At 52.6% G+C, this 12,002-nt stretch overlaps 2 protein-coding genes across 2 annotated transcripts in view; one reads left to right on the plus strand and one right to left on the minus strand.

Moving 5' to 3' along the window:
• The window catches only part of CUNHXorf56 (chromosome unknown CXorf56 homolog), a 22,231-nt gene extending 19,536 nt beyond the window's left edge, over positions 1–2,695 (plus strand). Inside the window, exons 2-7 of the mRNA XM_009275323.2 lie at positions 23–144; positions 334–375; positions 484–622; positions 1,145–1,234; positions 1,383–1,475; positions 2,210–2,695. Coding sequence (XP_009273598.2) covers positions 23–144; positions 334–375; positions 484–622; positions 1,145–1,234; positions 1,383–1,475; positions 2,210–2,272 — 549 coding nt within the window. The 3' untranslated portion in view covers positions 2,273–2,695. The remainder of the gene's footprint in view (positions 1–22; positions 145–333; positions 376–483; positions 623–1,144; positions 1,235–1,382; positions 1,476–2,209) is intronic.
• A 7,505-nt stretch (positions 2,696–10,200) lies between these two features.
• The window catches only part of SLC25A5 (solute carrier family 25 member 5), a 3,955-nt gene continuing 2,153 nt past the window's right edge, over positions 10,201–12,002 (minus strand). The window contains exons 2-4 of the mRNA XM_009275374.1: positions 11,467–12,000; positions 11,202–11,342; positions 10,201–10,601 (exon numbers count right to left, since the gene is read on the minus strand). Of these exons, the coding sequence (XP_009273649.1) occupies positions 10,444–10,601; positions 11,202–11,342; positions 11,467–12,000 (833 nt within the window). The 3' untranslated portion in view covers positions 10,201–10,443. The remainder of the gene's footprint in view (positions 10,602–11,201; positions 11,343–11,466; positions 12,001–12,002) is intronic.

Here is a 12,002-nt window from a genome sequence, read left to right on the forward strand (position 1 = left end):
AGCCCGGCCCTGCCGCTCCCCCGCAGACTGCCAGCTGGAGAAGCTGCCGATGCGGCCGCGGGACCGCGCCCGGGTGATGGACGCCGCCAAGCACGCCCACAAGTTCTGCAACGCGGAGGAGGAGGAGAGCGTCTTCCTGCGCAGGTGGGACGCGGCCGGGCCCCGGCCTCTCCCCACCCCGTCCCCCTTCTCGTCCCTCTGAGAGCCCCTCCAGGGCCCGGGGAAGGGGCTGCCCTGGTCTGGCCTTGCCTCCTCACCCGGCTGGGGTCCATCAGCCAGGCACCGATGCCTGCTGTCTGCGCGCTCCTCTCAAGGTCTTCCTCTCTCCCCCAGACCAGAAGGCATAGAGCGGCAGTTCAGGAAGAAGTGTGGCAAGTGAGTGACCGTGGCGCCTCTTTAGTGACTTTTAGGATCTGTTTGTGAGGTAACCGTAGGAATCCAGAACCTGGGTTTCCTCACAGTTACGTGTGTTTCTGTTTCAAGGTGTGGACTGCTGCTCTTTTATCAACACCAACAGAAAAATGCTCCCGTGACGTTCATTGTTGATGGTGCTGTGGTCAAATTTGGCCAGGGTTTTGGGAAAACAAACATATATACTCAGAAACAAGAACCTCCCAAAAAGGTAATCGGCTTTAGAGAAGTAAAAAGGCTATCTCTGCTTTTCAAAAAGGTGTGGTGAGTAAAATCACTTAATGGCGGGGGCAGAGGGGAGAAAAAAGAAAGAAAAGGACCTCTAAACAATAACTGAGTTTGGTGTCTTCTCCCTGTCTACCTTAAGTTTTCCTTTACAGAGGAAGGCTTGGAGTCCTAGCACTAAAGGAAGGCAAAATAAACTTGGAAATCTAGACTGTGCCTGATGTTTAGGCTCGGTTACCAGAAAGTTTCCATTTGTAAGTAGGTCAGATTGGTAGTCTGCACAGTGATTCTCAAAATCTGGCTCATCTATTGTATGTCAGTGAGTTTGCTTCTGATCGTGACAGCTCTAAGCCCAGAAATCACTGGGGATAATTATCCTTTGCCACCCATGGAGTTCAGGTAATCTTAATGACTTGCATGAAAAGCCTTAAAAGCTTTGGAGGGGGAAGTGATCCCTAGTGGCACAACTGTTGCCAAGGTTTAACAAAATACTCTGCTTCTCACCCAGGTGATGATGACCAAACGGACCAAAGACATGGGCAAGTTCAGTTCTGTCACCGTCTCCACAATTGATGAAGAGGAGGAGGAGATTGAAGCAGTGAGTTTTGTCTGCCCTTAGAGGCAGTCACATCTGAACTGGGCAGCTGCCTCAAGACACTGATCAGAGCCCGTGATCGTCTCACCGTTTGGATGAGGTGGTGTTACTTGGGGTTTGCTGTTGCAAAATGATGTTGTATGTGTTTCAGAGGGAGATTGCAGACTCCTATGCACAGAATGCAAAAGTGATTGAGAAACAGCTGGAACGCAAAGGCATGAGCAAAAGAAGGCTACAGGAGTTGGTGAGTGTTTTCTTTGGTGTTGAACGCGAATCCCTGAGATCTGTTGGCTTTGTACACAAAAGCTATCTTGCAGATCGGACTACAAGTATAGAGAGGTCCTGGTACAGACATTTCCTTTACAGGTTTTATAGAGATGTTGTTCTAAGTCCTCCTGAACTTAAAATTGTATGCGATTACCTATAGAGCTAACTGAGGGGCAGCCAGCAGAGCTTTTGCAGGGAGACATTCCATGACCTGTTGGGCAAGGGAAGGGGAAACGAGGCCATGGCTTTGCCAACCAGAGCACCCCTAGTGCTGTGCTCTCAAGCCTGCTTGGCAGAGCAGGTCTTTGCCATGAGGCATCAGGGCAAGCTAAGGCCCTTGTGGAGGACCTGCCAGCTCAGCTGCTACCGGAAGGGTCACTTGAAGAATTAATGGCAAGAACAGCACAGCTGATCTTACCTGCTGTGACAGGAGAGTAGTAGATGGGGGGGGAGGGGAAATGTGCAGCTTCCACCTGAGGATAGAAAGTATGAAATTGTCTCCTGTGCAGTTAGTCTTGGGCTTTTTATGATTTAAAAGGTGGTCCTTGTTTTGTACCTCAGGGGAGGAGGGAGTCAGCAAAGAACTTGAGCTACTCCTGCTCCTGGTTTGAAAAGCTTGCAGTGGTCAGACAAGATGACCAAACCTCATTGGAGCACTGAAAGGAAACCTATCCAGACATTATTTAATTCTGTCTTAATTTTCTTAATTAGGCTGAGTTGGAAGCCAAGAAAGCCAAGATGAAAGGAACCCTGATTGATAACCAGTTCAAATGAAACGCTGCACATCTGCTGGGTGTTTGGAGACAGGAGAAAGCTACCAGGAGCTATCACAGATCTGCCAACAAAGTAGAAGTAACAGACAACATTCAAGGGCAACGTGCTGCAGCCAGCTTGGAGGATGAGTACCTCTCTGTTGTGAGTGATACTCTGGTACCAACTTTAATAACTCCAGCGGCACTGCAGACCTTGCTGAAACTGCAGTTCTCGGCAGACCCAGTGTTAAGAGCAAGCTGTTCCAGCCAGCATATTTACTTTTGGGAAAATCTTTGCTGGGTGCCTTCCTGAGTTCAGTGCACCTTTAGATACCTGTCTTTTTATTTTGGTAGTTTTCAAATGTGTAAGATTTCCATAAATGTATTAGAACAATAGGTCAACTGTACAACAAAGAAATCATTATAAAAGTAAGCTCCGTGCCTGTTGTTCATTTTGTTATTTTAAATGTGTGCAAAGCATGCAGCAGCCTGAGAGACATGCCATTCCAACGCAGTCTGGAACGACTCGGATGCAAGGCTTGGGGATCGTGCTGCTGCTCACCCTGGCCAGCAGACAGGCTGGGAAAGGTAGCCAGCACAGACTTGGCTGTAGCTCCAAGTCTCAGCTCCTACTGAACATCGGAAAGCCGCAGCTGTACAGAATTACACTGTCCCAACAGCTATGCCCAATACAAGAACATGAAATCCAACCCTGTTTTAAACTACTGAAAACAAAAACTGCCTGCATATTATACCACTAATGAGTACAAATACATAGTTGGAAGCTACTGGTACAATTGGTTATCATTTAAAGTAGAATACAACTGCACATCTGATGTAACCTGTTCTGCAAAACAGTATCGGTATTTGGAGTTGTAGAAGGAAAAATTGTTTTGAATGCACTGACCACTGAGGACTTGGATAAAGACGACATTAAGAATTGGTGTGTAAAGTACCTTGTTTGGGAAATAATATTTTGTGTCTCTTGCGTGATGTAATAATAGTGCTCTATAGCCCATGTCTTTGTTGCTCTTCTTGGGATTAAATACCGTGTTACAGATTTGAACTAAAATGCTTTTCCTAGGGTGTTCTTACTCTACCAAGTATCCTAAAATAACGTGAGCAATGAACAAGATGCTTCATCTCCCACAATTATTATGGAAGGCTTCCTATAATCAATAAAGATTTTCCATCTGGCTTTGTAACCCTGACTGGGAAAACTCAGGTCTGCTTAGCCTAAGGATGTATCCTTCCTTTCTTTGGGAAAATAAGGTGTAAGGGACGGAGTGAGCTCTGCTCCAGAGCTGGCAGGCTGGGATGTGTTGGTCATGTGCCAATTTAATGCCAGGCCGGGTAAGCACATGTTCAGGTTAACTTGAGCAGCGCTGGTCTTGTTCACTGCTCATCATCTGCTAATCTGAAGCCTGTTTTCAGAAGCCTACGTCCAGAGGCTCTTCAGTTAAGCAATTATAAGGTGGTGTGTAATACTTGGGAAGGGCAGGAGGAATGAGTGGGTACAACCCTGTTACTCAAACCCCTTTTCCAAGTGCGGTAGCACAGTCCAGCCAGGCGAGGGCCTCGGGGCTAGAACCGAATAACCGCAGGTTGGTCTCTATAAAAATTAGGAAGTGTTTTCCAAGCAGGAGTCAAAGACGTTGAAATTTGAAAATAGGTTTTGAACCATGTGAGGTCTGCTGGGATGCAGACTTCTTAGTCTCCAGTCATCAGAAAGGATGAAGGACAGTCCTGCTTCAAGTGACACCCAGAACAAAAGCTGACTCAGGGGTAGTGTGATTTACAGTTAGGGTTAAGGTTGGGAGTGACAAAACGCAGGGCTTCAGCTGACGTGGGGCTGTGAAGGGGCTGCCAGGTGGGGCTAGGACCATCTTTGCAGTTTGGTGAGGCACAAAGAAAATTTGGTGGGTGCACAGCTCGGCACAGGTTGTCCAAAGTAGCAGTTACCACCTGCCAGCAACTTCCTCAGCTGCGCACCTCAAGCCTTGAGGCAGCGTTCACAGCACAGCACAAGCACTCCTCCTTTCTGGCTTTTAGAAGACCAGCCCATGTTCAGGCAGTGTTTTTCATTCCTGTCATTAGAGATCTGCCTAGTTCGGCTCAGGACTCGCTCACGGACCCACTCAGAAAGGGGAGTATGTAGTTTGTCACGCTAGCAGTCCCTGAGATACTTTCAATACACTCTAGTTACGCAGTCAACAGCTGAGACAACTCCAACACAGAGAATCTGGTCCAATACATTATTAAGTATGTATTTCTTGCCCTGACTAGATCTAGTTCACAACAATTTAAATCAAGTTGGGTTTTTCATTTTTAAATCTAAATGAATTAAAAGATGTTAGCTGACTATAGCAACAGGAAGCAGCGGCACCTAGTTCAAATGCTTGATTAAATGTCCTATTATAATAGATAAAACTAGCTGTTCTGCAAAGTTTCCTACACCTTGGTAGCAACTGGGTAATCTGCAGCAGTGTTCAGACCAAAGAAAAGTCAGATTTTGTGTTACCATAAAAGCCAACATTAGTTTTTATAAATCTGTAAATATAGGTACGTGACAGATTGGTTTGTTTAACTGAGCACTATATTGTACATAAGAACTTATCTGGATGCAGAGTACTGCAAAGCAAAGTAGCGTGTGAAATAAAAGTGGAGGAGGGGATCTATTCCAAAAATAATGCCACACATGGCCAGACTTACCTTAGTGTGTTTCATGGCTTAGTCCAGTCCAGTTTCCAAGCGTCTTCGCAAGAACCTAGTCTGAATTACCATGTCAGAACAGCTCCGTGTGTAGCAATGCTGCCTTGTTCCTCATAACCTGTAAAAAAACCCCACGCAGTTTGTAAACGCTGAAGGGAAGCAGTGATGGTGAATGCGACCTCGGTGTTAACTGCAGCTGTACCTGGGGTGCAAGGGGGGGTCCTTCCCACACACAGCTGGTGCCATCACAGAGGCTCCCAGGTGCTGGGTAACACTAAGGCTTGCTCAGAAGCTGGTATACAGCTTTATTGGCATTTATCTGCCTGGGCTCCAGGCAGGTTAATAGCTCAGAGGGAGACAGGCCCTGGGAGCCCGGTAAGGGCTGTCCCCCAGGGCAGGGTTGCATGGTGTTTTGGGGAGCCCTGTGGAGCTGCCTGGCCTTGCTGTCCTGGCCCCGTAACCCTGCACATGGCACGAGGAAGGTGTTCCCACTCAGCACAGCTGCACAGGGCAGAAAGCTGCCTTCAAGGGAGCAAGCACCGACGGTTCCCTTGCCTTGCACCCATGGCTGGTGCCTCATGCCCTGGGATGTGCTGCAGGGAGTCACGCGGGGCACTGCACCCGCTGCCCCACAGCAAGGGTCTGCCTGCAGGACATGGCAGCAGTGAGCTCCAGCTGGGACGCTCTCAGCTCCCCAGTTCCACATGCATCCCCATGGGGCGATGGCACCATGGTGCCCGGCAGTGACCAGGTGGCTGGACCATGTACGGAGCTCAGCATCGAAACCTGAAGGCAAATATTTCTGGTCAGCTATTACAGCTGTCCTTGGGCTGTGCTCTGTGTTTCTGCTATTTCACCCCCTAGACTGGCATACGGATAGCTTGCTCTGACTCCCTAGACTATTGCAATGAATATTAATAAATGCCCACTAACATTTTTTTGGTGTACGACAATATGATCAGCTTGGGAACAGCACTGACTGATCAGCCTAAATCAAACTCGATTCAGCTTTTGCTGGTGTTATCCTAAAAAGCCCCACAGGTTCATGGGGCACTGCCATATCCAGGCATTTAAAAATATAAAATAAAAATTATGGGCTTGTTTACAAAGGCTGCAGGGCTGGGCTCCGAGGGATGGGGGAAGAAGCCTTGTAGTTCTCCACTGGGGAGATCTTATGAACCCAGCTCCAGGTGGCCACAGCACACTGTTTTTTTGGGTGGATTTCAAGGCACAAGTGGCCAATCTCTCCTTGCTTGTCAGCCAGAAAAACGCCGCCTCATCCCTGCAGCCAGGGCTGTAACTCCTGTCAACCCCAACAGGATCAGACAGCGACAACCAGCAAACCCCTGGTGGGACACCACCTCCTAAAATCTCCCTGGTGCTGTGGGTCAGTCTTGGCAGCTCCTGAGGGCACAGTGTGCCCGAAACCATTCCCCCCCCAGCAGCTCGGTATGGCGCCAGGGTGTGCAGAAATGGGGCTGTGTCCCCGCGGGCACGCCGGCTTTAGCTCCTGCCCCGCAGCCCAACTCATGTGCTTTGGGCAGCCGACAGGGACACCTCGCATGGCTGGGCAGCAGCAAGATCAGTCCTGCGGGTGGTTTTAACACACCTACCCCTCTGGGAACAACCGACTTTTTACCCTGCACGACCCAAAGCATTGCATCTTCCCCTGCCCCTCTGTGCCAGCCGCTGCCAGAGCAGAGCGGGCAGCACATGGAGGATGCCTGGCCCATGGTGACAAGGACATGGAGGCAGGGGGACTCCTGGCTCCATCCAGAGCCCAGAGACACAGCCCAGGGCAGCGCAATGACTGCTGAAGGGGATGGTGGGAGGGATGAGCTGGCACTGTGCTGGCCTTTTGTGAGTCAGGTCCTTGAGGTGGGACGCTCTCCATCGCAAGGCCTGGCAAGATCCAGGCACCAGCCCCCGCAGTGAGAGGTGCGGCATGTGCACTGGAGAAAGCTTTCAGACAAGCCCCTATTTCCTCAGGAGCAGGTTAACTCCATGCAACACAACCGGTTTCTGCTGCTCCTCCTCCAGCCGAGGTGTCTTGGCCCCAGGGCTTGGCCTTACGGGCCATGCGCAGACCTTACACTGAGCTGCACCAAGCACTGGGCACGGCTTGGAGGAGGTCAGGCTTCAGTGGCACTTTGAAGGCAGAGATGTGAAGGTGGAAACAGGAGGTAGAAACGTGGCCTCATGCAGACAGAGCGAGCCTGGGGCTGCCCGCCTGCCTGCCGAGGCATACCCCAAGCCTCTGCTCCCTGCCTGCGCCAGGTGGATGAAGATCCCTCCCGCCCATGTGTGCCTGCTTGTCCCTGTTCCTGTGCCATCCCTGGGACACCCCGGCCACAATGCTCCTGTGTAGTCTCCGCAGCTCAGCCTGGATGTGGGGTGAGATCGGGGCTGGGGGACACTGTTGTCCTCCCTGGTCACTGCCTGGCCCTGCACCCATCTCCAGCAGCAGAGAAAGCAGGGAAGCTCAGCCATCACACCTCCCTCCTGCCACCCGGGGGGAGCCTCAGAGCCCTGCTCCCATCTCTGCTGCCATTAGCGCCTCACAAATCCCCCTAGGAGGAGGGCGGCTGCCCCTGCCTCACCTTGCCCGGCACCCAAACCTCCAGGTGAAGGGTGGTCCCCACAGCCTCCAGCCCAGCTGGCGAGGTCCCAGACCCACAGAGCTGGCGGGGGGCAAGGGCAGCCCCATCCCGCAGCCTCCCCGGCACCACGGCCAGTCCAGCCCGGGGGGGTTGGTGCGCACCGAGCCATTCCAAACATCCAGCACCACTCGCCACCTGCCCCAGCCAGTGACAAGTGTTTCATACGATCCCATACGCAGCCGTGCTGCGTCAACAGCTCCTAAGCCTGGGATTTACAGCCACCAGGTGAGGGGCCAAAATGAAAGTGGCATTATAGGCGCTTGCCCACCCCTCCCCGTCAGCAAAGGGGCTGATACACTGGGCTGGGCACGGCTCCCATGGAGGAAATCATGACGTACAAGATGTTCGGTACTCCCCACACAAGAGAATTGTGTTTAAAAGGAAAATCCACCCCTGCCCCTGCCATCCTTGGGGCAGCACAGCCTGGTGGACAAAATGCTTGTGTTGGAAGGACTGCACTCAGCTCACTGCCTTGCCACTGGCTGGCCCCAGTCCCTTTCCCATGCCTCAGTTTCCCTGCAAGAACTAAGCCCTTAATCCTTCTGTGACATGCTCCTGTGGCAGGCAAAAGCAGCAGCTGAACCCCCCAACCTGCTTCCTCAGATAAAGCTGCTCCCAGGGGAGCTGCCAGGAGAGAGAGGTTAAATCCCCAGGGGGCCCCAGACCAGAGGGGGCTGCTGGCCTGTGCTCCCTGGCGGCGGAGCACAGGGAAAACCCATTGTGGGCTCTGCCCTGCATCTCCCATGCACCAGAGCTAAAAAAAGCTGTGAAACACATGCTTGTTTCCCGAGTCCCAAAGACAGTAACTAGTGTGGGTAGCTACAACCCATTTCACTCGGTGCCAGCCCTGCACCCCAAGCCCAGTATGAAATGCTGTAGGCCTAAGGACTTACAGGCCCCCCAGCTCAGCTCCTTTGCAGCCTGGCACAACAGCCCAGCTCAGTGCCTCAGTCACCCACCACCACGTGGAGGAAGAAATGATGCACTTACCTCCCTGTGCTAACGGCCCGGCCACACGTGCCCTGCGGGGGAGGGAGGAAAGGATACCCCACGCTCAGCAACCAGCAGCATTTTAGAACAGCCCTTGAAATCCAGGAGAGCTTAGCAGCAGGAGGCAATAAAAGCCCAGAGTCCTTAATTAATTAGCTTGCATTTGTGCAGCAGGAGAAGGGTCCCCAGTAAGGCTGCCCATGGCACAGCCCCCTGCTACGCTGCTGCCTGCTCCCCCCAGCATGCTGCCCACCGCTTGGGGCATTGCTCCGCATCTCATAGGGAAACTTTCAGCCCATTTTGTTTCCACGGCAGGTAGCGGGTGACCTCACACTGCAGGAGCCCAGGGGCAGTCGAAAAGCACCAGCAAAGGCTCTTGGTCGAACAGTGTGGCATGAGACCATCTCCCATCATGAACGCACATGCCCATTTGCAGGGACCCAAGCATGCCAACGCCGGCTGTGGCGGGACGGTGCTGTGCTCCCATGCCTGGCTGCCCCGCTTAGATTTCAGCAATAAAACCAACTACCACCCTTTGCAACACAAGGGCTTGTTTATCTGCCTCAGACAGTGGTTGAAACTGGTTTCAGTGATTGAGATCAATCACCGCTTCGAGCAGGCCTGGGCAGCCAGAAAGGACCAAAGGCGTGGGGGCAGTGAGGAAAGACTCGCTGACCTGAAGGGCAGAGGACCAGGAAAGCATCCACTCACAACCCCAGCTCCCCAGGCAGAAACCAGGCAGCTTCACTGGGACGGCTCACAGACCCACAGAGATGTCTGGGTAAAGGCCAAGCCACGCGCATTGCCCAGTCTTGCAGTGTTTTCCCCAAATTGCCCCAGCAGCATGAAGGAATTTCCCCCTTCCCCCAGAATTCGGGGCTGGGACAAGCTTAACTTCCAAGGGTAAGGGATGAGCCTGGGGATGCAGCTTCCTGCCTGGCAAGCACAGCCCTGGCACAGGAGCTGTCTCTGCTCAGCTACTACATCCCCACAGCACACCTCCTCATGCGAGGGCAAGGCTAGCCAGGGGCTCTACAGAAGAGCAGCAACTACCTGCACTTATGTTCTCTGGCTGGGTTTTAACATGCCCGAGTAGGTAGCTCAGTTTCTAAGCCAGAGTACGTGATGCCAGCTCTGCTCCTCCGGACAGCAGCAAATACCCCTTAGATACTTCTCCAGCCTCCCTGGCATTCAGCACCGTGGGGAGGGCTGTGCTTTGCAGAAGGTTTAGGCACTTGGCACTTTCAAAACAAAGTTTCATCAGCTCCGGGGAGCAGACAGGCCAGAGCCAGGACTGGTGGCACACAGCCAGCGCATCATCTCTGGTTACTGCGGCCTCAGGGGAGATCAGCTGGGTGAGTCCTTCAGAGCTGCTAATCCCCATTCCAGCCCACACCACTGGGGAAGAAACACTACACAGCTTCCTTGGCAGCCTGCACCATGTTTACCTGCTGGAGGCCACAGGTAGTTAGCAGGTAGCAAGGCGTGCAGGATGGAGGTGATTCGTCTTCCTCCTTCTCTACAATCACCGCAGAGACCTCCACCCCACTCATGCTGCAGCTGCTGCAAGAACAAACGTGAGACGAGGAAAGTTGGTTTCAGATTTTTATTTCTTTGTACTCTTTTAAGCAGGAGTGACTGAAATAGAAACCATGGTGAGTCCCGTCAGGGGGAGTAACTTGATCAAGACAGGGCAGGCAGTCGGCCCTGCCCCGTGCCAACCTGTATAAACATCAGCCGTCACTGTTTAGTAACTAGACGGTTTTCAAACAAGTCCATGAGCGGTCATAGACTACATATAACAACATGCCAGTTCACAAAAGGAAACAACTTATGTGTACTTCTTGATTTCATCATACAGGACTAAGACAAAAGCACCACCCATTCCTCGGAGTACATTAGACCATGCACCTTTGAAAAACGCCTTGGAGCCCTCGTCCCGGGCAATCTTCCGCCAGCAGTCAATAGTGCCGGTGTACATTATGTCAGCTGCGGGAGACAGACAGCATTAGGAATCAGATGCCCGTGACGCCCGACATCCAGGTCAGAAATGGCCTAACATATCTGCCAGCTTCATAAGCTCAAGTGCATCCCGTTTCTTGACTGACTTTCTCCAGTATTAGTGCATCAGAGGACAAGATCCCCCAGGAGACATGCTGCTGCTGCACTACCCCTAGGAGACACTGGAAGGGCCGGTTCGAGCAGAAGGCAGCTACTGTTTGCTTTGACAGCAACACTTCCAGACCCAAAAGCTATTGCACAGTCAGCCAGGCCATGCCTGCTACCAGGGATGTCTCTTCTTGGCCGAGAGACACTAGTTTGCAACATCCTTGGGCAAGTTCTGCTGTTCCTACCTACTGACAGATATCTGACCATACACCTTACAGGTGTGCTGCAGAGACTGACCCATCCGTGCACCCTGCCTGACATCCGCTCCTGCAGCCCCTCTCACACCCTGCTGTTTACAAGAGGTGAGGATATCTACATGGCTTGGTGAAAGCCAAGCTACTCGGCCTTCACCTCAGCTCCACCACCAACTGTTGATTCAAGGATGCCCAATACTTCCTACACAAGGTGGTAGAAACTTACTTCCTTTACGGCCAGACTGCATCATCATGCGACGACGAACTGTATCAAAAGGGTAGGAGGTCAAACCGGCAACAGCGGTGACGGTCTGAGCGATCATCCAGCTGACAACAATGTGGGTGTTCTTTGGGTCCGGAAGCATGCCTGCGAGAGAGAGGTTTTGATGAGAACAGCAGGTGAGCCACCAGCATCTGCCAAGATGCAGGCCTGCACTACAGGCCTGCCGCAGCCTGGCATCTCCCTTTTAGTGCCACTTTGGTCAACCTACCCTTCGCAGTGTCGTAGATGCCAAAGTAGGCGGCTCTGTAGATGATGATGCCCTGGACAGAGACACTGAAGCCCTGGTACAGGCCCCTGAGGCCATCCGATCGGAAGATTTTGACCAGGCAGTCACCGAGCCCACTGAACTCCCGGTCAGCCCCGGCTTTACCCACATCCGCTGCCAGGCGGGTTCGGGCAAAGTCAAGGGGGTAGACGAAGCACAGGGAGGTAGCGCCGGCGGCACCCCCGGATGCCAGGTTACCGGCGAAGTACCGCCAGAACTGGGTTCGCTTGTCCACGCCGCCCAGGAAGATCTGCTTGTACTTATCCTTGAAGGCGAAGTTGAGGGCCTGGGTGGGGAAGTACCGGATCACATTGGCCAGGTTGCCGCGCCAGAAGGAGAGGACGCCCTGCTCCCGGGGGATGCGCACCACGCAGTCGATGATGCCCTTGTACTGCTTGTCGGCGGCGATCTGCTTGCTGGCGTGCTGCACCTGCGGGGGCCGAGACGCCGCCGTCAGCGCCGTTCTCCCGCGACCCCCT

This window comes from Aptenodytes forsteri, unplaced genomic scaffold (genome assembly GCF_000699145.1).
Source record: "Aptenodytes forsteri isolate BGI_AS27 unplaced genomic scaffold, ASM69914v1 Scaffold143, whole genome shotgun sequence".
In the NCBI taxonomy this organism is placed as follows: domain Eukaryota; kingdom Metazoa; phylum Chordata; class Aves; order Sphenisciformes; family Spheniscidae; genus Aptenodytes; species Aptenodytes forsteri.